A 20,699-nucleotide genomic window follows, 5' to 3' on the forward strand; every position below is an offset into this window, starting at 1 on the left:
TAATTTAATTAATAAATTAAAAAATATTTTTTATTTTAAAAAATAATTTTCTTTTCTTAAAAATATTTTTTTTTATTTTTGAAATTTTTTATTAAAATATCTATTTATATATTGGTTAATATATTTTATTTTTAAATACAATTAAATAATAAAAAATAAAATATTTTTTCAAAAAATAAAATATTTTTTATAAAAATATTTTTATAAAAAATATTTTTAAATATATATTATTTTCTACAAACAAACAACAGTGATTTAGCCAATATTTATTTGCAGAAATAAATTATTTTAAAATATTTTTTAATAAAATAATTTTTTATTGTTTGATTATAATTTAAAAAATAAAATATATTAATAAATTTATATATCAAATTTTAATAAGATTTTTAAAATATAAAAAAATAATTTTTTAAATTAATTTAAAGTTTTTTATTAATAAAATATATTTCATTAACTAATTATTCTGAATATTTGAAACGATAAAAAATTAAAAAATATTTTTTTAAAAAAGTAAATCTTATATTTTAATATTTTAATTTTAATTAAATTATTATAGAATATTTAAATTCAATTCTAAAAATTAATTTCAAATTTCATTATTATTATGTGAGAAATACTCAAAAGCTTGTTCAATCTTACATATATCATAAGATTGACAAAGCGTTAAAGGGAGAGAGAGAAAAATCACTTGCGGTTAATGAACATGACTGACTTGAAAATCTAAAAAGACTGAATTTATTTATCTTATTTCTAATATTAAAACTGTAAATAAAAATATATTTATACAATAAATACGGGTCAAGTTAAATGAAATTTTTTCTAAAATTTTTAAATATATTAAATTGAGATATATAATAAATAAATTACAACTCATAAATAATTATTAGTATAAAATTTTAAATTATTTATTATTAATTCAACTTATTCGATTTCCACATTTAAATATTTTTGAATTAAGTTTAATTTTGAATGGTCATAAATTTTTATTAGACTATAAAATTAATATTTCTATTTAACGGATTCATTATACCAGTTTAATTAGTCATACTTTGACCAAAATATTTGAAATGATATCTCTTTTTATTTAATAAAATTTTATTTATACAACCAGTAATTTCACTTTTAAAAAATATTTTATTTTTATATAAATTTTTATTAATTTTTAAATTATTTAATATTTATATATATAAAAAAATTATAACAAAATAATTCAATTTAAAATGGTTAATTTTTTTTTAAATAGAAATAAAAAATTAAGAGAATAGAATATCAACTTTTAAATAATTAACTTAAATTATTTCTTATTAACAGTGCAATAATTTAATAGAATATTAACAGTGTAATAATTTTTAAATTTATTTTTTATTTATTTTAAAATAATTAATTTAAATTATTTAATAATTTTATACTAATTATTATATAAACTTTTAAATTTCCATATTTCGTTGATATGGATAGAATCCTAACCAGCTAGCTTTCACACGAGATTTTTCAATTAAATTATTATAAATTTTTTTAAAATTAAAATTATTAATTAGTTTTATTCGTGAATAAATTTTAAAATAGAGTTAGATTAGGGTAACAGAGTTTTCACATGCCAAGGAATGAGTGTGAGATTGGAAACTAAAGTCATGGCTGTCCCATGAACAGAGACAAAGTCCTTGTTGAGGAAGGTAACTTTTGCTTCGTAAGCCTAAGTGGTGACCAAATTAGTAATTCAAACGAAAGCTAAGGGCTATAATTAGTTAAAATCAACCACTCAAATTAATCCGCAGGCCTTCTCTTTTCACATCACCAGCACCCATAAAAGCCCTTTTTCTTTCCCCTTGTTGTGATCACTCTAACGAAGCTCCTCAATTTCCTGCAATTATTTGGCCAAATCTTAACCGGATTTCTCCTTTGATAAAGTCTTTCTTCTCAATCAATCGTACCCATTTTTATTTTCTTTTTGAATTCTTGAGAATTGTTATGTAGCTTTGTTTTAAACCCAGTTTCTGCCTGTTTTGATTTTTGTTTTTTCTAGACGGTTTTTGGGTTTCTCTCTTTTCAGTGTTTGGAGTTTCAGATGAGTAACTGGAGGAGACACAAAGGTGAAATTAATCGTCAAGAAGTTCAGGGGACTACAAGATCAAACCATAGAAAACCTCCTCATGGTATGTTCTTCTCTCTTTAAAAGAAACAAAATAAAAAACATAGTGAATAACGAGTTGTGGGTTCTTAGATTCTAATCGGGATTTTTTTTTAACTTTTTCCATGATATTACATAGTTATCCTTCTATTGATTTTGTAAGATAATGGCTTTTTTTTTTAATTTTTCTTTTTGGTTTGGATATTCTGGGATATTGGAGAAGTTACTGTTTGGTTGAGTTATTGCTTTATATGGTTTCATTTGTTTTTGAATTGGTAGCAATGATGTGGTTTTATAATGATGGTGGAATTTTTCTGGTTATGGTGTTTCATGTTAGGCATTGAAGTGTCTAATTGATAGCTTTGATAATGAAACACTTTCTTTTGAGGGTTACAGTTTATTATGATTCTGAGGCCCCACATACTGTGTTCTTGGTGATTGAATTTTTGGCTGAAAATAAGATGCATGGTCAATTTTGATTGTTGGTGTACTTGTGCTCTTGGAGATGATCTTGAGTGGTTCCTTGACCCTTTTTGCTCGTTTTGTTCTGTTTGTTTAAGGTGTTTGTTGTCATGTGAAATTCACAGTTCATGCTTTGTATTTTCTTTTAGTGTTAAATATTTCTCTATACTTGTTTTGAATAATGATGATTGTCAGTTTGGCATATGATTCCTTTTCTTTTTTAAATGAAATTTTAGCCAGCTAGCTTCACAGCCATCATTTCAATAATGGACAAGACGTTGGGAACCTGGAGTTAAATGTTTCCTTTTGGTCTGGTTTGATAGAGTTGTGAATTAAATTTAGTCTTATACTTGGTAGTCTCCAACTATATGGATGATGAAATGTCTGATATGGAAACATGGAATGAAGAAAACAGCCCCTGAAAATGGAAGTTATGCAGGAAGACATTACTTGTGTCGCATTTGTTTAGTTTATGCTTAACCGTGGGTTCTTCTTGTCGTTTTCTATTATTTGTCATCTGTGGTTCATTTAAGAGACCATGTATTTGTTTTTGTTTATGTTTCTGATAATAATTCCCTTTTTCATGTTATCTGTGAATATTTTAGCTTGTTTTATTCTCTTTGCTTCCAGGTAGTTGGCAGCCAACTGTACCATCATGGGAGAAAAGATTCTGTTATGCAGTTGGTTTGGTCCCATGGCGCAAGCTTTTGGAAACCAAAAAATCTATGTACCTCTATGAGAATATAGTTCAGTGGAACGACTCTGCTGTTGAAGAGGCATTTCACAATGCTAAAAACCGGTTTTGGGCAAAAATTAATGGTCTTCATTGTGACATATCATTGCCTGATCCTGATATTTATATTGATGAAATTGATTGGAATTCCAACATTGACCCTGAATTATACTTAGATTTGGATCGGGAGCCCAAATATCCTGATGAGAAAGAAAAAGGGGAGGAGGTTGTGATTTTTGGAAGTTCTCTCCTCCTGAATCAGCCATTTTTGTGCACCACAGGATGGGGGGAGGCTGAAGAGGAGTTGCAAAAGGCAGCAAATGCAGCTTTCGATCCTGGATTTAGAGATTGTGATACAAAGGGTAACAATGGTAATCCCTTGGAGTGCAATGTTTCTCAGGCCAACGGAGCGATGATTGATAATGAATGGGGAAATTGTTGGAATGATTCATATGGATGGAAAAACCATTATGAGCAGGATAATAATCATAACCAGTGGAATAATTTCAGTGATACAACTGGTGGAGATTGGGAAACATGGGATGGAAGTAGCAGGAGGAGGGAAGGCGCTGGCTGGTACACGCCAAGGTATAAAACCTTTCGAGGGAATGACTATCAGATGGATCGTGGATGGTGGAGGAACGGACGGGGGAGGAAGAAAATGAATTTTGTATATTAAAGGTCACTTCTAAGCGACTATTTTGAGGTAGCCAGTCGCATAAAGGCAGATTTTGGCGAACTAGGAATTCTGCGGAACTGGGTTTCAAAAGTTTTGTAAGTATGAAGTATATAATACAATAGGTTGTTTTATTTTTTGTTCCTATTATTTTATTTTTTGTTCATGTGTGAGAACATATAGTACATAAAATAGGTTGTCACAAACTGGGCTAAGTTCCTCTCTTGTTCAGTTCCATGAGGCAGTAATTTGGGAAAACTCTTGTTAGCTAATAATGTTCAATTATCATATCAAGACATGTTCTTGCTTCTTTAGGTATATATGTAATGAGGACTCAAATGTTAAGTTGCCTTTCTTTTATTATATGAATTCTTAAGAGGAGGTTCAAAGATTGTGAAGGTCTGCTGGTAAATGTAGTATTGCATATTGTTTAATTTTCAGTTTTCAGTGAAGAATGACAGACTATAGAGTCAAACTTTGCTCTTGATTGCTAGATATAGCCATTTGAGAAAGCGATTGTCTAACACTTTTTATTACATTGGTAGAAAATATTATATGGTTTAATATGTTCTCAATTCAGTTTTGGTTCAAAATAGATGATTCAAATCGGTGACTTCCTATTCATTTTAATCTTGATTCAAGGAGAGGAGATCTAAGTAACGGTCCTAGTTCTGGTTCAATTCATGAACCAAAACCATTTGATCGGCTCAGCTCTATTCATGAGTTTGTTCAATATGATTCTGATCAGGTTCACCATACTGATTATGGCTGAGTCAACTAATAAAATGGAGAATCTTTGACTGTCATGTTTTCAAGTGACCATAGCTAATATTCCTCTTGCTGGGAATTTTTCTAGCCTTGAGAATTAGTTTGTTCACAAGGTTTCCTACCCGTTTAAAATTCCTTCAATCGAAAGGGTTTCGATGTTTGGATAAATGAATAGCAGGGTGAAGTATTGGGGACTATTATTCATCTTTAGCTTGTCTGGGAGATGGAAATCAACTGTTCAATTCAACTGAAGCTCAATCCTTTCTCCATATTGTAAATAAGGGGCAGTTTGTAAATATTTTTTCCTCTCCATTCTCTTATATTGCTCAATCAACGATTTTGGTTCTGTTTATAATAATAATAATAATAATAATAATAATAATAATAAATTTAACCAATTTAGTAAATATATTCAATTATGAAAACATAAAGACATTCTTTTTCCGCTAGGATGCGCATGGTATATTTTTTCGATTGAATTTGAGACACTCATAAATAGAAATGAGTATTTGGTTTAAATCGAATTGAATAAATCAAAAATTAAAATTTTAGTATTTATAAAAATCAAATCGAATTGATTTTAAATAAAAATTAAATTGAATCAAATTGATTTGATTTAATTCGATTCAGTTTAGTTTAATTCGGTTTAATTTTTTAATCAATTTTTTATTTTTTATATTTTATTTTAAATATTTTAAAATTTAATTAAAATATTTCAATTTTAATTATGGTCTAATCTTTCTATTATAAAAAAAAATATATTATTATTACTAATCGATTTAGTTTGATTTTTTTAATTTTTTTTTATTAAAATTGAACCGAACCAAAATAATTAAAAATTTTAAAACTAAAAATCATATTAAATTGAAATAAATAAAAAATTAAATCGAATTTTTGAATTAATTCAATTTCATCAATTTTTTAGATTTGAATTTTGCTAATTCTTAATCATAAACCATATACAACCCTATTCTCAAGGGTTTGCTGAATATTGAAAAGATCTACAAACATTGAAACACCAAAATTTTATATTGAAATATAATTCACATGAGAGCAATCAAGTGCCCACAAAAGTATATGTAAAACCAATTACTATATCTAAGATAAAAAATTTAATAAATTATATAAAAAAATAAAAATTAATAGACCGTTAAACTCCTAATAAATAGGAAAAGACCGATAAAAACATAATAAAATTTATGAAATTATACTTAATATATTAAAATTATGAATTCCGACTACTAATAGAGTTTAGTAGTAGGATAAATTTAAAACAGAATAACGATAGAATCCTGAAAATGTATATAGAATGTAATCTAAAAATAAAAAAAATAATTCTAAAAATAAATATTTGAATAATTTTTTTTAATAACTATATTTACTTACATGTCGGTTTTTTAGCGGCTCGCCATATACAGCAGAAATATTTTTTAATTTTACCTAGTTGTAAAGTAGAGAAAAATAATGAGAGTTAGTAAAAATTATTTTCTAATTTCTGCAACTATAACATATATAGAATTCGAGATTTAGGAATGGCAATTCCACTAGGTGAAGGATTTTTTTTTTTTTTTTTTTAAATTAAAGGTAGAAAGCATTATATTAAACAAAAACTAGACTTAGGCTGAAGACAGTAACAATACAAGCTTAATCAACATAAATTCCCAAAGCTCAAATCCAAAACCCAGTCTGTGTCATTCAAACCTTAACCCACTCTTGGAAGTTCCTATGAAAATAGAATCACTCCATCTCATAAAGCAAGCAAGAAGGCATACATGCAAGCACCAAAAGCAATAATTGCAACACAAAAAAAGAAAAGGGAAAGGTCAATCAACAAAGAAGAAAATTTCATCAATAAAACCCAAATAATAGAACTCATACAAAGGAGCAATAAGGCATTTCCCTCATCGTTGGTGCCATCAAAGTTACGAAATTAGTGATGACAAGTCTAAAAAGTTACATTTAAGCTTGAGTAAGGAGGCTTTATATCAGGCCACCAAGAAGGAAAAATATTGATAAGCAATAGCGTTTTGAGGGTAGTGGTAGAGCTCCTTTTACCCACCCGTGTTAAGGGTTACCATAAAAATTTGAAGTTTGGTATTAATTTCAAGAGGCACTAATCTTTAAAACACAATCCTCCCTTAGATCTAGCACCTTTCCACAAGCAAACAAATAGGATTTTGAATACATTTCTATTAAGCACTTACTACTGTCATAAAAAAAAAAATCAAAACAAATAAAAAATAAAAACATGAAAAATAAAAGAAAAAATCTACAATCCCAACACATCGGTGATAAAAGAATCCACACTTGAGTGACGAGAATGAAAGCTTTTCAAATCGAAAGGGACAAGAGAACCTGCTTGTCGACGGTGAAAAATACTTTCTCTATGAGACAAAATAAAAAAGATTAAGATTTTTTTTTTCTTTCAATGAAAATTAAAAAAAAATACTTACGCCGCCACCAGAGAAAGATTTAGCTAAGTTAAGATAGATGTGAATATAAATATGTAAGACATGAATGTCTTGATATGAATATAACTATGTAAGATATGAGTAACAAAGCAAATAAGAAATAAGTATAGCAAATAAGAAATAAGTATAGAAAGAAATATAAAATGTGATATAAGTGACAAGCGAATTAAAAATAAGTATGAAAAGAAATATAAATATGACTCGTAAACGGTGACATTGAAAAATTTTTTATGGATAGGTAAATCACCAATTGTATGGACCATTAATAAATATAGTGAAAATATAATAATTTAATATATTTATGAAAATTCAGATACTCAATAATATATAACATTAAACTTTAGAGACTTCAGAGTAATCACACTAACTTAGAAAGGATTATAAATAATTTTTTTTACAGAAAATTAGAATGGTTTTTGTCGTTATAATTTTTAATTTGAACAAAAATATATATATAATTCACTATCCCATCTTAGTTTTTAGATTAAAAAAAAAATGGTTGTATTCATTTTGCGGTTATAGTCGAGTTGAAGTTCGTCATCCCGCTTTCTTATTTGCTCTCTCTCGCACTCCTCCACGACGCCGTATACGAATCCCTAGCCACCCACTCTTAAACCCTTCCCCTCCGCTGTTAAACTCCAATACCGTCACCGCGCACAGCTCCTGCGACGACGGACGGACCACCTCGTACACCTTCCCCCTCCACTCTTCTCTAAATCGTTAAGTTTTCAGTTTATTAACCGTCATGGCAGCAGATGAAGATAATTCATCGCCAGCACCGGCACCGGAACCGGCACCGACGCCGGCACCTCAGGAGCCATCTGCTGCAGTTCCCGAAAATCAAACTATAGTTCCACAAATACAACCCATAATTGCACCAGCAGTCCCTTCATTTGTGCCACCTATTGCTCCAATACCTCCAGTTCCTCCTCCTGCAATTCCTCGCCCCTTAGCGCCTCTCCCTATCCGCCCGCCTGTCCTTAGGCCGCCCACTGTTTCGCAAAATGTTGAAGATAGAACCAGTGACTCAGATTCCGATCAAGGTGACTCGGGCGCCGCTGGGACTGTTCCGGGATCGACTGGTGATTATGAGTTTTCCGAAGGAAGCAGAATAGCAAGAGAGAGGAAGCAGAAGATTGTTCAGGAAATCATGATGAAGCGCCGAGCTGCTGCTCTGGCAGTGCCTACTAACGACATGGCTGTCCGGGCGCGTCTCCGGCGGTTGGGAGAACCAATAACGCTTTTTGGAGAACGGGAGATGGAGAGACGAGACAGGCTAAGAATGCTTATGGCGAAGCTGGATGCAGAGGGGCAATTGGAGAAACTGATGAAAGCCCATGAGGATGAGGAGGCTGCAGCTACGGCAGCTACAGTAGATGCCGAGGAAGAAATGCTTCAATACCCCTTTTACACCGAGGGTTCAAAAGAGCTTTTGGATGCTAGAATTGATATCACAAAATATTCAATTCTAAAAGCTGCTTCGAGACTTCAACGTGCAAGGAGGAAAAGGGATGATCCAGATGAAGATTTAGATGCTGAAATTGATTGGGCCTTGAAGCAGGCTGGGAGCTTGGTACTTGACTCTAGTGAAATTGGAGATGACCGGCCACTTTCTGGTTGTTCCTTCTCGAATGATGGAAAATTGCTCGGTACCTGGTATCTCTCTCCTTTTATCTTTGTATGCTTTGATCTTTAATGTTGAATTACCACTCTTCCTTGAGCTACTTTGATATCATTTTCCCCTCTTTTTTTTTTTGTCATTTTTTTTAAAGACAGTAAAGTAATTTGTCAAGGTCAATATCTGAATTCAGATATATTTTCTTCTTTAACTGCATGATAAATTGATTTGCAACTTGCAAGAATTTTGTTAACTCACTCTTAATGTTCTACGTATGGAAATTTATGGGGATATTATTATTGCATTTGATGCCAGGTTCCTGAGAAAAAGAGAAAACTGTAATAACCTTGTACTCATGGGAAAAGTGTAGATCTTGTTTACACATTGGCTACTGAAAATGTCGGTATCTCTAGTTAATGATTTATGGCTTTGCTGTTACTGTGACATTGTGATGGTCTCTAATATTTTTGCAATGATACATTCTAACAATCTTTTTTGGCTATGCTTTTGTAGTGCGTTAAGTGGAGGTGCTAAAATCTGGAGCATGCCTCAAGTAAACAAGGTGGGTACATTGAAGGGACACACTGAACGTGCAACAGATATTGCATTTTCTCCTGTGCAAAACCATTTAGCAACTGCCTCAGCTGATCGAACTGCAAGGTTGTGGAATGCTGATGGTTCTGTCCTTGGGACATTTGAGGGCCATCTGGATCGCCTTGCACGCATTGCTTTCCATCCATCAGGGAAGTATTTGGGCACTACAAGCTTTGATAAGACATGGAGACTATGGGATGTAGATACTGGTGTGGAATTACTTCTTCAAGAAGGCCACAGTAGGAGTATCTATGGGCTATCCTTCCACCAGGATGGTTCCTTAGCAGGATCTTGTGGATTGGATGCACTCGCACGTGTTTGGGACCTTCGTACTGGAAGAAGTATTCTGGCTTTGGAGGGCCATGTCAAGCCGGTGAGACTAGGATTTGATTTTTCTTGATTTGTTATTAAATCATCTGTCTTTCCTTTCCTTTCCTTTTTCCAAAAATTTAATTGTTTTATGAATTGTCTGCATCTTTGATGTCACTTTTTAGATTCTTGGTATCAGTTTTTCACCCAATGGTTATCATTTGGCCACCGGTGGTGAAGATAATACTTGTCGTATATGGGATTTAAGGAAGAAAAAGCCATTGTATATCATACCTGCTCACTCAAATCTAATATCACAAGTGAAGTTTGAGCCTCAAGAGGGTTACTACCTGGTCACTGCATCTTACGACATGACTGCTAAGGTTCAGCATTTTCTTTTTATAGCTATTGTTCTGTTTAAGTCCTTCCTTCAATTTATGTTTCTGTCATTCCATGTTTTATGTGTATTCATTAGGTTTGGTCAGGCCGAGACTTTAAGCCTGTCAAGACATTGTCAGGACATGAAGCAAAAGTTACTTCTTTGGATATTAGTGCAGGTAACTTTCCTAACGACAGAAAGTAAACATTATGTTTATGCCTCTTTTCTTTTTCTTTGCTTATTTTATTTTGTTTGAACCATTTTTTTAATTGTTTATTTAAGTTTCTTATAATACCATAATCAATGTGCTAATGAGCCATATATATTAGAAAATATATTGCATGACCTGTTAGAAAATGCCTATGCTCATTTTCTTTTTCATTCCATCACTTTCATTTTTTCCTTGGCAACCTTTAATTAACTGAGCTATCCTAATTTCTTTTGCAAAGTCTATGAAACTGACAAGTAGGAAGTAGATAGGTTATATGCTTTCACAATGATGTGTAATGCTGCTGCTAAATATGCCCTATTTGGCGTCAAGTTTCAGAGTTCAAAAAAAAAAAACATTTTAAAACTACCATTTTAGATGTTAAAAGTAGTTTTGAAAAAAAGTGTCATGGTATTTTTTGTGTTTCTTATAACTACCGTATTAAATTTAATTTATAATCAATGTTTAATACTCTTAACTAATATATTTAATGAAATTGTTTTTCACAACAACAAATCTAACAACGAAGATAAACAGATCCATACTGATGTCACATGGTCACAAAGGCTTTGTGAATTTGTTTTGGAGCTCTTCCCAATCTTCTAGTCTTTTTCTTCTAATTCTTACTTGTGTCAGTGGATGCTTGATTATTTCGTGTGAAGTGGCTTCACATTTTCTACTTCACATTTTCTACAAGTTAGTTTAATATGTTTAGTCTCCTGTCTCTTGGTGTAATTGCTTCAAAACTAAATTGCAAAGAGTTTTGGTAATGATGAAGTGGCAAGATGTCTAAAATACTCTTATATGCGATGTGTCTTTTATCACTGTTCTCTTTTTTCTTCTTTTTTTTTTTAATTTTTTAATTTTTTGCCTTTTTAGATGGCACTTAATGGATCAACATTTGCGCTTTAGAAATAAAGTAAATCAAGAGTACATTAAAAAGGCTCCAATTGGGCTGAAATGCAGAACTTAAAGGTTCTGTATCAAGAAAACTTTGCATGTGTATCCAAAAAGATCTAAGGGAAATTTGGTTGCTGCGATAATTTAAGTACAATGTTATGGTTGGCTCAGATTCTAGTTTGTGAAAAATGTTTATAGGAATATAAAAATGTTCCAAAAACATAATTCATGGATTTTAAAGGAAACTAAATAGGAAATGAAAAACAGAAATTAAATAAAAAATGGTAGTTCTGTTCATTACAACTTGCTTTGTGGCTTTATGTATACATTCCTTTGTGAATATTCATGCCTTTAAAAGCAAGAACAGGGGTCGAACCTTACTTTTGAATTGTCCTCGCGACGTATGTAGTTAATAGCTTTGTTGGAGTGCTCCATGAATGCTGCTTATTGTTAAATATAATTTTGCCTCATCTTGAAATTTCCGTTCTCTTTTGGCTATTCTTGTCATAAATAACATTTTTATCTTTAAACATAGCTTTTTGTCAAATGTGCCTGGGTAAGTTAAAATTGCTGTTTGGTGGCAGATGGGCGGTATATTGCAACTGTCTCGCATGATCGAACTATCAAGCTCTGGTCCAGCAGTAGCAATGAAAAGGATGCTATGGATGTAGACTAGATTATCTTAAGCTTCTTGCAATGGAAGAGGACAAATTTGCTAGACGATCCTGACGAGGGAGGAAGATAGATTGTTAGATGGTCTTGACATTAGCTGATCGAGTATCATTTCTAAATATTCCTCTAATCTTATTTGTAGTATCAAGCTTACCAACAAAGTTCTGTGAGAGATCAGTGCAAATTGCAATTATAATCTCCTTGCATCCGATTGATTTGATGTGCAGTTCTCGTCCCAAGCTCTTTACTTTATGATGAGGAGAAGGAAATGACTGTGAGTGATTCTACAAGAATCTACAAACTAAATTTTGCAGATATTCCATGTTTTGTCTCAACAACTCACAATGCAGTTCTTTTTTGATAATTTTTATTATTTCATTGATCACGAGGGATAAGCCTTTCTTGCTAGAATCGTCACGTTTGGCAGTGGCGCTCATTTAAATCCATTAGCCCACCAAAATGCAAACTGCAGTTTTGTCTTTATTTGCATCCGGTAAACAGGGGGTTGATAGAACGTGTTTCATGGAGGATCTTGCATTGATTGAAGCTGGATAGAAGTGCCTGATTGATTTTGAAGGGCACCTTTATCCCAATCAACCTGAATTGCCTTTACATTCTCCATCATTCTCAAGTGCAAATCCCTTATTCTCACCCTTGATCCCTTCTATCCAACACTTTGAACAAATCACTGTCAATTAACCAAGCTTCAGTCACTATCACGACACGAGTCATCACGCTGAGATGCCATGAGTGCAGTATTGCTCATTTCTGGCCTTGCATGCCTCTTCATCAAGAACAAGTTGTTTACTTGATCTGCATTGAACACCAGGCTTGAACTGGTTGCAGTTCTCTGAATGGCCTTTCTTATTACAATGTGAGCAAGGATGGAATCTGCCTCTTCTGCTCTTATTCCTGTTTCTATGTTCACCCTTTTCCATTTTGTCTTCCTCTCTTCTGTTAACTTCCTTCTACAAGAAGCTACCCGAGTCTTCCCTTTTTTATCAGCATTTTAGTCACTTTCTTCTCAGGCCCTTTCAAGATCAAGGATGGGTTTGATTTGATACAAATTGTTGGTAGTTTAAAGAAACATTAATATAAAAGAAAGGGAATGAAAGAAAATGTATTTATTCCACGTATGGCGAAATACGAAGACTGCAATTTTCAGGGCACTCAAACTTAACAAAATACAAAATAGACAAATTTCTCATTATGGCCATCTTATTACAAATGCTTCGTCACTCGTACTTTAGCAAGTGCAGTTGCTTTAATGTTTAGATTCAGATGTTTGGAGTGTTCATCTTCCGAGATGTACTTTTCATGATTTGCTAAATATATGATATTTCCTTTTTATCTTTCAAAAAAATAAAAATAGCAACATGTTTCCTAAATTTTAGCTTGAAACAAACTTCTTCATATATCTAATGTCTAATAATCTCAGAAAAAAGAACCGACACGTTTACATATGAACAAAACAAAGCTAAGTTGACAGCAGCTGCGCCACAGTACTTTCGTTATCAAAGAGGAACAGCCAATGTACAGAAACTAGTGCGGCGAGGCAACCAATAGCTATTGGTTGCTGGCGAAAGAAAAACTAAATATTCATTGCTCCTAATATATAAACCATGTAAAGATCCCAAGAAATTCACCATTACTTGTCTAGTCGTCGGATTAATACATAATGAATACGAATTAAACCATCTTGTGTTTGCAAAGCCTTTACCCCAATTTATTATTAAGTGTGATGTAAAATGACCATCATTCAATAAAATAAAAAAAACTCATTATTTACTCTCTGCGACTGCGAGCGGCGGTAACACAAGACTTCAACTTTGAACTTTTACAGAAAATGAAGGTGAAGTCTTGGTGTGACCACCGCTCGCAGTCGCAAAGAGAGCCCCCGTTATTAGAGGAATATAACAAGCTTTAGATAGAATCTGTTTAGTTTAATTTAAAAATTAGTTAAACATATTTGTAAATAAAAAATATATAAGTATCTTGGTATTTGATTTGACTTAAAAAGAAACTACTTAAAACAAGTAACAAATTATAAAAGATTATACTATCATAATTTTTTTTTTTTTTTTTTTAAATATCCACATTCTCCTCATTTTAATGACTACAACGCTTAAAAGTCTATTTGGCATTGCAGTTAGAGACCGAAAAAATTGATTTGGCTCAAAACTCAACTCAATAATCGCAAAACTGCAAATGCCCCTTTCATTTTCCCATTTTCTAATGCAAAACTTGCAGCATTAATTTTTAGCACAATCAAAATTCAAAAGGATGCAAACAACATAAATTACGATAGGATGCTGCTTAAAGAGCGATATATTAACTAATTGGGATTCCATTTTCATTCTCACCATGAAACTGCATTCTGAGGTTTGATCCCATCTATCTATAGTTGGGCTTCTAAAAGCAGCAAACTCTAGACCTTGAGTATTAGGCCAATGGGACAATGATCACTTCCACCAACATCAGGAACAATGTACGAGTCATGCGCCTTGTCGGCTATGGATTCTGAGACCAGGAAGTAGTCTAGCCGCCAACCTGTTTCAAATTTCCAATGATACTGAATAAGATGCAACACATAAAACGGTAAACTTGCAATGGTGATCCACATTAGCTACAAAGTCATGCGTGATGGCTAGACATGCGCCATCTGACTTCCACACGACAAAAAGATAATTCATACCATCAATTCTTAAACAGCTTGAGGCACAGACTTGGCTTTTATTACTGTTATTTGTTACGATGGTGATATTGTGGAAGGATATGGATCCTACCCAAGCGGCAATCTCTAAATTGACAACATAATCTCGTTTAAATAAAACTGTCTTATACTCTTTCCAACTAATAATATCCAGCATGACACGTTCTCTAATAATATCACCACCCTTATTCTATGTTTCGTATATTTATTCAACTTGGAGGATGGTAATAGTCTCATACACACACCAGGGCTGTGGAAGTCCAACATGAAGCATACCCTCAATTTTTAAAAATGTCTAAATCACAACCAAAAAAAGAAAATGGATAACTGTTGGACCTCCAATATTCATATACCTTTGTTAGTTTTCCGCCCACCATGTCTATAACCCCAGTAAGTATAGCCAACAACATTAGGATGCTGTTTTCTGAAAGTATCCACAAATCCCCTGGACAAAAAGTTTGTCCCAAATGATTGCCTTTCTTCATCTGTAAAACCAGCACTTCTTCTATTTCCCTGAACATTCATATAAAACATGGCAAATATACATTTATAACACCGAAAAAAAGGGGACTATTATTACCAATCCTGCTATAAAAACGAATCCTAGACAACGCCCTCATCTTTTCTAGTGGATGTAGGCATTCACATAAACAAGATATCGATATGACCGACGTTTTCAGTTAGCCAATATATAAGATTTCCTTTTTTAAACTCATATATGCCAAACAAAACATTTTACCTACCAATCTTACTGTTCAAATGGGGGCAGACAATGAAAGGGTTAATCAAAATTAGAACAACAAAAACTATTTCTAAAGTTGCTCCACAAGGCAAAGCATATTATTAACAAGAAAATAATTTATCCTCCTCATTGTGGTTCCAAACTGCAAATATGAGACACATAACCTAAATTTTTTGGATTTAAAATATAAAAAACAAATAATAACTCAGGACCATTAAAAATTCCATATAAGGCATTAACATCTATATCACTTACAGCAGGGTTGTAAATGTCTATCTCTTGATGAGCACAATTCAGATCACCAGTCAAAATAACAGGCTTTGACTTTTCCAGCTCCTGCATCATGCAGGCAGAGGAACATCAGCCAACTAGAGAAATAGTAATTTTTGGCTGTCTTCTGGAATTAAACCCAAACATCTATGTATCAGAAAAGACCATATCATCAAATAGAAATTTCAGCCTACTCCAAAGACAAATACTATAACCAAAAAAGAAAAAAAAAAAAAGAAAACTTCTTTTTAAAGAAGTATTAAGCTACAAAAATAAGTCTAGAAACATTCAGGAGATTTATCTGAAAAGATTAGTGAGCATAAAGAATACCAGGAGAAACTAAGTTCCCAAATTCAAATCTGAATAGTCATGCTTGAAGCTAAGAAAATTTCCAGAGAAAAAAATAGCAGAGAAAAAAAATTGCCTAGACAACTATCCAATGAGGACATACAAGTAAAGCCAATGGAGAGAAGTAACTGATAATTGATGTAAAAATCACATTTGAAGCGTTCATATATTTATTCCACTTACTTTCATGTAGTTGCTAAGAGAAGAATCCCACTGTGTAACCCTGTATGACTATAATTGAAACAGAAACTCTTAGAAGTTAGAGATTGTGATGATAAAAATATGTTAATAAACTAATGTAGTAAATAATGCAAGATGGCTTAGGTCAATTACCAGTCTTTTCAAGCCATCTCCAGAGTTAGGAACATATGCGTTAATCAAATAGAACGAATCAAATTCTGCTGTAACAATTCTTCCCTCGCTGTCATGATCTGGTATGCCTAGACCATAGCTGACTGAAAGTGGCTTTACCTGTCACACAAGTGTCAATACTAACAACCGGCTGACAAGTAAAACAACTGCATAGCATAAACAAAAGAAGAGTTGCTTATCTCATTAACTCCTAATTTGCTGTGGGACCATTGACGGTTCTTTGTCTAACAAAGAGAGTACCAACATGCCTACTTTGTAAGATTGAAAAATATGACTTTATGGTAAGGAAAGAAATATTTGGTGGTGCAAATAGAGATCTTTTTGTTTTCTAAGAACAATTCCAGTTATGAGTGCAAATATTCACCGGAATAACTACATAAAATATAGCAACCTCATTATATGGTTGATGGGTAGCTCATTGATGAAATTCAGCTTGATTTATCATCCAAATTGAATTCAATATATAGTGGACAGGTGGAGAATAATTGAATTAATGTCCATCGATGAAATGACACCTTAATAGACTGCCCCCAGAACGTGGTTATTGGACTTGTGATTCATTGCTTAAAAACAAGAACAAGGAATCATGAAATCATAGAATTGAATCCCAGGCATGCTGCTCTCACATCAATAAGGCAAGTTATTGGATAATCAAGTTATATCATTTAATCTGAGATGACGACTCACAGTGGCCTAGACCAAATGGGCTTTCCAGTGCACCAGAATTGGTATATATAAAAAGAGAGAGAGCTTTCTTCTTAGAAAAGATAATCTACCCGAGAGATAATTGCAGCGCCTGAATAACCAAGTTTGGCACGACTACACGTCCAGAAGCTATTCTCGTATCCATCAATCAGACACTGTTTGATAGACTCCACATCCTTCTCCTGTTCCATAATTTGGTAGAGGCATTTAAGTAATTGTCAACTTTACCAAATCAACTCTAGTAGTTATGGTGATTAGGAGAGTGTAGTTAGCTCCATGAATAAAAATTTCTAGTAAAAGAAACAAGAAAAAATAGAAAGAGAAAAAAAATAGAAACCAGTTAAAAATAATACACTCGCCTGTAGTTTGGTCTCTTGGAAGCACAACACGTCAAAATTTTCTCTTTGGGCAAGTTCAACAGCAGAGAATCCCTCTAACTTTAATAATGCTCTCAACCCATTGACATTCCAAGACATTAGCTTCATAAACTTAGCATCCTCAGGAGGTGGAGGCCTCATGGCTCTGGGGTTATATGGAATCCAACCTTTCTGAGGCTTCTTGTGGGCAAGAATTGTCCAGGGTTCAGCTTGAGGCATGGTAACTAGATTATCAGTTTCAAAAAATCCACCATCAAAATCAGAAGATATTTTTCCTGTGCCAGGAAAGACTTCCCACTAGCAATGTTAATCATGTTCCAGAAGATTGTTTCAGTTCATTATACTAACTTATAACAATTCACAAGTACAAGGGGGGAAAAACAAAACTGTTCTGGATACAAATGATAATACCATATGAGCATTACTGGCAGCAAGTACAACTGCATTGTACCTGAGACTTCAGCTGTTTTAATTGTGATTTTCTTTTTTGTTGTGATAATTCCAGAATCAGCTTTGACTGTTTCATCCTCTGCAGGGAAGTGCTTCCCCCTTCTCTTTATCTGTTTACAACTTGAAACCTCTGAAACAGTATTGATGGTCTCATCCAGTACATTACCAGCTTTATTTTGCAGCGAAATATTTTTTGTACAATTAGAGGATATCTGTTCCACTTCCTGAGAGCTTCCACCTGCACATGCCAGAAACATTTATATCTGAGAAATGAGCAATGCAACTTTTGGTAAGATGCCTGGAAATTTTTCCACCTGAAAACACTGTAAGAAAATGCCAAATCATAAGACTTATTTGTAACAGTGATATTGGTTACCATCCAAGTGCTTGCTCACAAAATTCTTCAAGGCAGATACAAGGTCAGGTTTACGACCTTTGGCAGAGATTCCAACATTCCTGAAAATTTAGAAAGACATTGCAAGACATCTTAAATGACAAAACATATAAACTCATGCTGACACTTGGAAGCTTAGCTGACCCAATTAGTCTAATTACAGGCACTATTCTTAGCAGCTCCTCCACTGTACTATCATATGCCAATTGAAAGAAAAACAATTGACCATATAGGCAACCCAGAGCATGTAGCGCTTCTAAATGAGGCATTCATTACCTTTCGCATCAAAGAAAACAAATTCGGCTGCTTACTAGCTAATTATTGAGAAGAAATACATCACACACGTAAGAAGAAGAAGAAAAAAATAAAATCTTTCTTTATCCCGCACAAACTTCAAGCATATGTGAGCTATGAAGTGCAAGTTTGATGATACATATTCCCCAAAATTTTAAGAAATCTATTAAAATTTTTCCAAGCAGCAAATTTCCATCAAAAGACTTTTGGCTCTTTTCAAATTTATGAAAAAGAAAATGTACCTTAATGTTGTTCTAAGTTCTTGAACTGTCATTGCCTCAATTTTTGAAAGGTCATCCTTGAAACTTTGAATTTTCTGATAATTTTCCTATACATGGATCAGTAACCATTCATCATTGCCTGTCAATTACTAGGAAAATCAAAAAGCACATCAAGACAGACAAGAACACTGACCTTGACAACATTATCTTCAGAATCAGGGATTGCTAGCTTTAATCCTTTCAGTTTCTTACTCTTCTTTTCCTCATTGATAGAGGACGAGATTGTTGATAGATTTGAAATGGGTCGTTTAGAACACATTATGCCCGCTCTCAAAGAAACCAATGATTCAATATTCAACTGTCCTGGCCTTGCTGTAAAGCTACAAAACTCTTACTCAATTGTTGTGTTTATTTTAGGAAAAAAAGAAGTTATGGAAAACAAAGCTATACCAAACAATAAGCTACTAAATGTTACTAGACTCCAAATTACCTTAAACAAATATGAAAAAGCCAAGAAAAATGAAACTTTAAGGAAAAAATTCAAACGCCGAGATTTTGCAATTAAAAGGATAGACAAAAGCCCCAGAACCCCAACTCAAAAATGAAAATGTTAATATTCCTGTTTGATTGCGAAGGAAAAATATGGGGAAAAAAGTGTGGTTTTAATTCCAGATGACAGCATTCACTATCTGGAGACTCTTTTGCCCTTAATTTTCCAGGAAACCAAACAGAAATTTCAGAAAAAGAGAGCCATGATATACAAACCTGGAGAGATTAAGGAAGGTCCTGAAACCTATTTGCAATGCCTGATTATTCATGTATCGAGTAAAACCGACTGAGAATGGCTCAAAGCAGAGCCGGCGTCGGAGAGTATCACAAGAAGATTGGAGATAATACGCACGTTACGCATATTGTAGGCGCAGATTAGTATTAGTCATTAGAAGCCGCATACGTAGAAATTAGAACCGCCATTTTTTTCTCAGTAGAGGGGGGAAATTATGTAACGCAAGAGGAAGGATAATTTTCAGCGTTTTCAATTTGATCATCCAACTTAAATTTTATTTTAAAATTTTTTTCAATTTTGATTTTATTATCATAAAAATAAAAAAAAAATCTTTCTTATTTTCCTAATAATCTTATCCGATTTTTTTTATCTCTAAAATAAATACATTTTAATTCTATTAAAATCAAAAGTTTTACAATTTTTTTTAATAAGGACGTAAATTTTATTAAGTTTCAAGAATGGTCGCCCCAAAAATACTCTGTAGATGAGAAAAAGATTTCATCCAGACTTTGATTATCACGACTAATTCGAACAAATGCATGAGCTACACTATTAAAAGATATACGAATAGAATTAATAGAAATAAAAATTATTTTTAAGACAAGAGATTTATAATAAAAAATAAAATTATCAAATAATAATAAATCTTAATAATTAGAATAACGGTAATTCGAATTAAAAACTAAGTGTCTAATTCCACGATAATTGAGAACCAACCACCGTTTTTGAATCAATTTAAAACTTCTCAACTCGTAGAAATATAAAAGGATGAACAACCATTTTAAGCCAATTTAAAATTTCTCTAATAAAAATAATAAAATTATCAAAAATTCATTATTGACGTGCCGTAATAATTTTTTTTATTTTTTCATTTAAGACAATTCACTTTCATATCAAACATATTTAACTTGAAAGTTTTATAATTTTAAATTATAATATTATTGATTAAATATACTATTAATTTTAATGAATTATTATTATTAATGAAAGATTTGTTCATTCTAGTTTTTTCTTTTTCCTCTTAGGCAAGCTCCCTATACAGAGAGAGGATAAAATTATATTGTGAGTAAAAAAACATATGATCATGAAGTAACGCCGCCGCATATGGGTG

The 20,699-nt window shown here is 32.5% G+C and overlaps 3 protein-coding genes across 6 annotated transcripts; 2 read left to right on the forward strand and 1 right to left on the reverse strand.

The window, feature by feature from the left end:
* The first annotated feature begins 1,744 nt into the window (after window positions 1–1,744).
* Window positions 1,745–4,391, forward strand: LOC110622468. Of its 2 annotated transcripts, XR_002489111.2 has the most exons (3): window positions 1,745–2,153; window positions 3,221–4,059; window positions 4,093–4,391. XR_002489111.2 is itself a non-coding variant. In XM_021766969.2 (2 exons), exons 1-2 carry the CDS (start codon window positions 2,066–2,068, stop codon window positions 4,000–4,002), a joined length of 870 nt encoding a protein of 289 aa, XP_021622661.1. In that variant the 5' UTR covers window positions 1,745–2,065; the 3' UTR covers window positions 4,003–4,391. The 2 variants fall into 2 exon arrangements, 1 of the variants encoding a protein (XP_021622661.1); XM_021766969.2 differs by having other exon boundaries at window positions 3,221–4,391.
* Window positions 4,392–7,746: 3,355 nt separating this feature from the next.
* LOC110622467 (U4/U6 small nuclear ribonucleoprotein PRP4-like protein) lies at window positions 7,747–12,303 on the forward strand. The gene is made up of 5 exons (XM_021766968.2): window positions 7,747–8,894; window positions 9,370–9,823; window positions 9,945–10,142; window positions 10,235–10,316; window positions 11,831–12,303. Exons 1-5 carry the CDS (start codon window positions 7,984–7,986, stop codon window positions 11,920–11,922), a joined length of 1,737 nt encoding a protein of 578 aa, XP_021622660.1. The 5' UTR covers window positions 7,747–7,983; the 3' UTR covers window positions 11,923–12,303.
* A 1,806-nt stretch (window positions 12,304–14,109) lies between these two features.
* LOC110622898 (DNA-(apurinic or apyrimidinic site) endonuclease, chloroplastic) lies at window positions 14,110–19,852 on the reverse strand. 3 transcript variants are annotated; one of them, XM_021767615.2, is made up of 12 exons: window positions 19,570–19,852; window positions 18,998–19,176; window positions 18,826–18,911; window positions 18,272–18,351; window positions 17,897–18,133; window positions 17,428–17,720; window positions 17,140–17,250; window positions 16,325–16,462; window positions 16,175–16,222; window positions 15,629–15,709; window positions 14,985–15,144; window positions 14,110–14,468 (listed from the first exon to the last, which is right to left on the reverse strand). In XM_021767615.2, exons 2-12 carry the CDS (start codon window positions 19,121–19,123, stop codon window positions 14,347–14,349), a joined length of 1,482 nt encoding a protein of 493 aa, XP_021623307.1. In that variant the 5' UTR covers window positions 19,124–19,176; window positions 19,570–19,852; the 3' UTR covers window positions 14,110–14,346. The 3 variants fall into 3 exon arrangements, with proteins under 3 accessions (XP_021623307.1, XP_021623303.1, XP_021623306.1); XM_021767611.2 differs by having other exon boundaries at window positions 18,998–19,184; XM_021767614.2 differs by having other exon boundaries at window positions 17,428–17,669; window positions 18,998–19,184; window positions 19,570–19,851.
* Window positions 19,853–20,699: the final 847 nt, after the last annotated feature.

The sequence above is a fragment of the Manihot esculenta genome, chromosome 9 (assembly GCF_001659605.2).
Source record: "Manihot esculenta cultivar AM560-2 chromosome 9, M.esculenta_v8, whole genome shotgun sequence".
In the NCBI taxonomy this organism is placed as follows: Eukaryota; Viridiplantae; Streptophyta; class Magnoliopsida; order Malpighiales; family Euphorbiaceae; genus Manihot; species Manihot esculenta.

Excerpts from the sequence above, each read along its gene's own strand:
- LOC110622898 (XM_021767611.2), bottom strand. The coding sequence starts at position 19,622 with ATGAATAATCAGGCATTGCAAATAGGTTTCAGGACCTTCCTTAATCTC. Across the intron at positions 18,912-18,997 it reads CTGAAGATAATGTTGTCAAG|GAAAATTATCAGAAAATTCA; the intron begins GTCAGTGTTCTT and ends ATCCATGTATAG. Across the intron at positions 15,145-15,628 it reads TAGACATTTACAACCCTGCT|GGAAATAGAAGAAGTGCTGG; the intron begins GTAAGTGATATA and ends ATGAATGTTCAG.
- LOC110622468 (XM_021766969.2), top strand. The coding sequence starts at position 2,066 with ATGAGTAACTGGAGGAGACACAAAGGTGAAATTAATCGTCAAGAAGTT. Across the intron at positions 2,154-3,220 it reads CCATAGAAAACCTCCTCATG|GTAGTTGGCAGCCAACTGTA; the intron begins GTATGTTCTTCT and ends CTTTGCTTCCAG.
- LOC110622467 (XM_021766968.2), top strand. The coding sequence starts at position 7,984 with ATGGCAGCAGATGAAGATAATTCATCGCCAGCACCGGCACCGGAACCG. Across the intron at positions 8,895-9,369 it reads GGAAAATTGCTCGGTACCTG|TGCGTTAAGTGGAGGTGCTA; the intron begins GTATCTCTCTCC and ends ATGCTTTTGTAG. Across the intron at positions 9,824-9,944 it reads TGGAGGGCCATGTCAAGCCG|ATTCTTGGTATCAGTTTTTC; the intron begins GTGAGACTAGGA and ends GTCACTTTTTAG.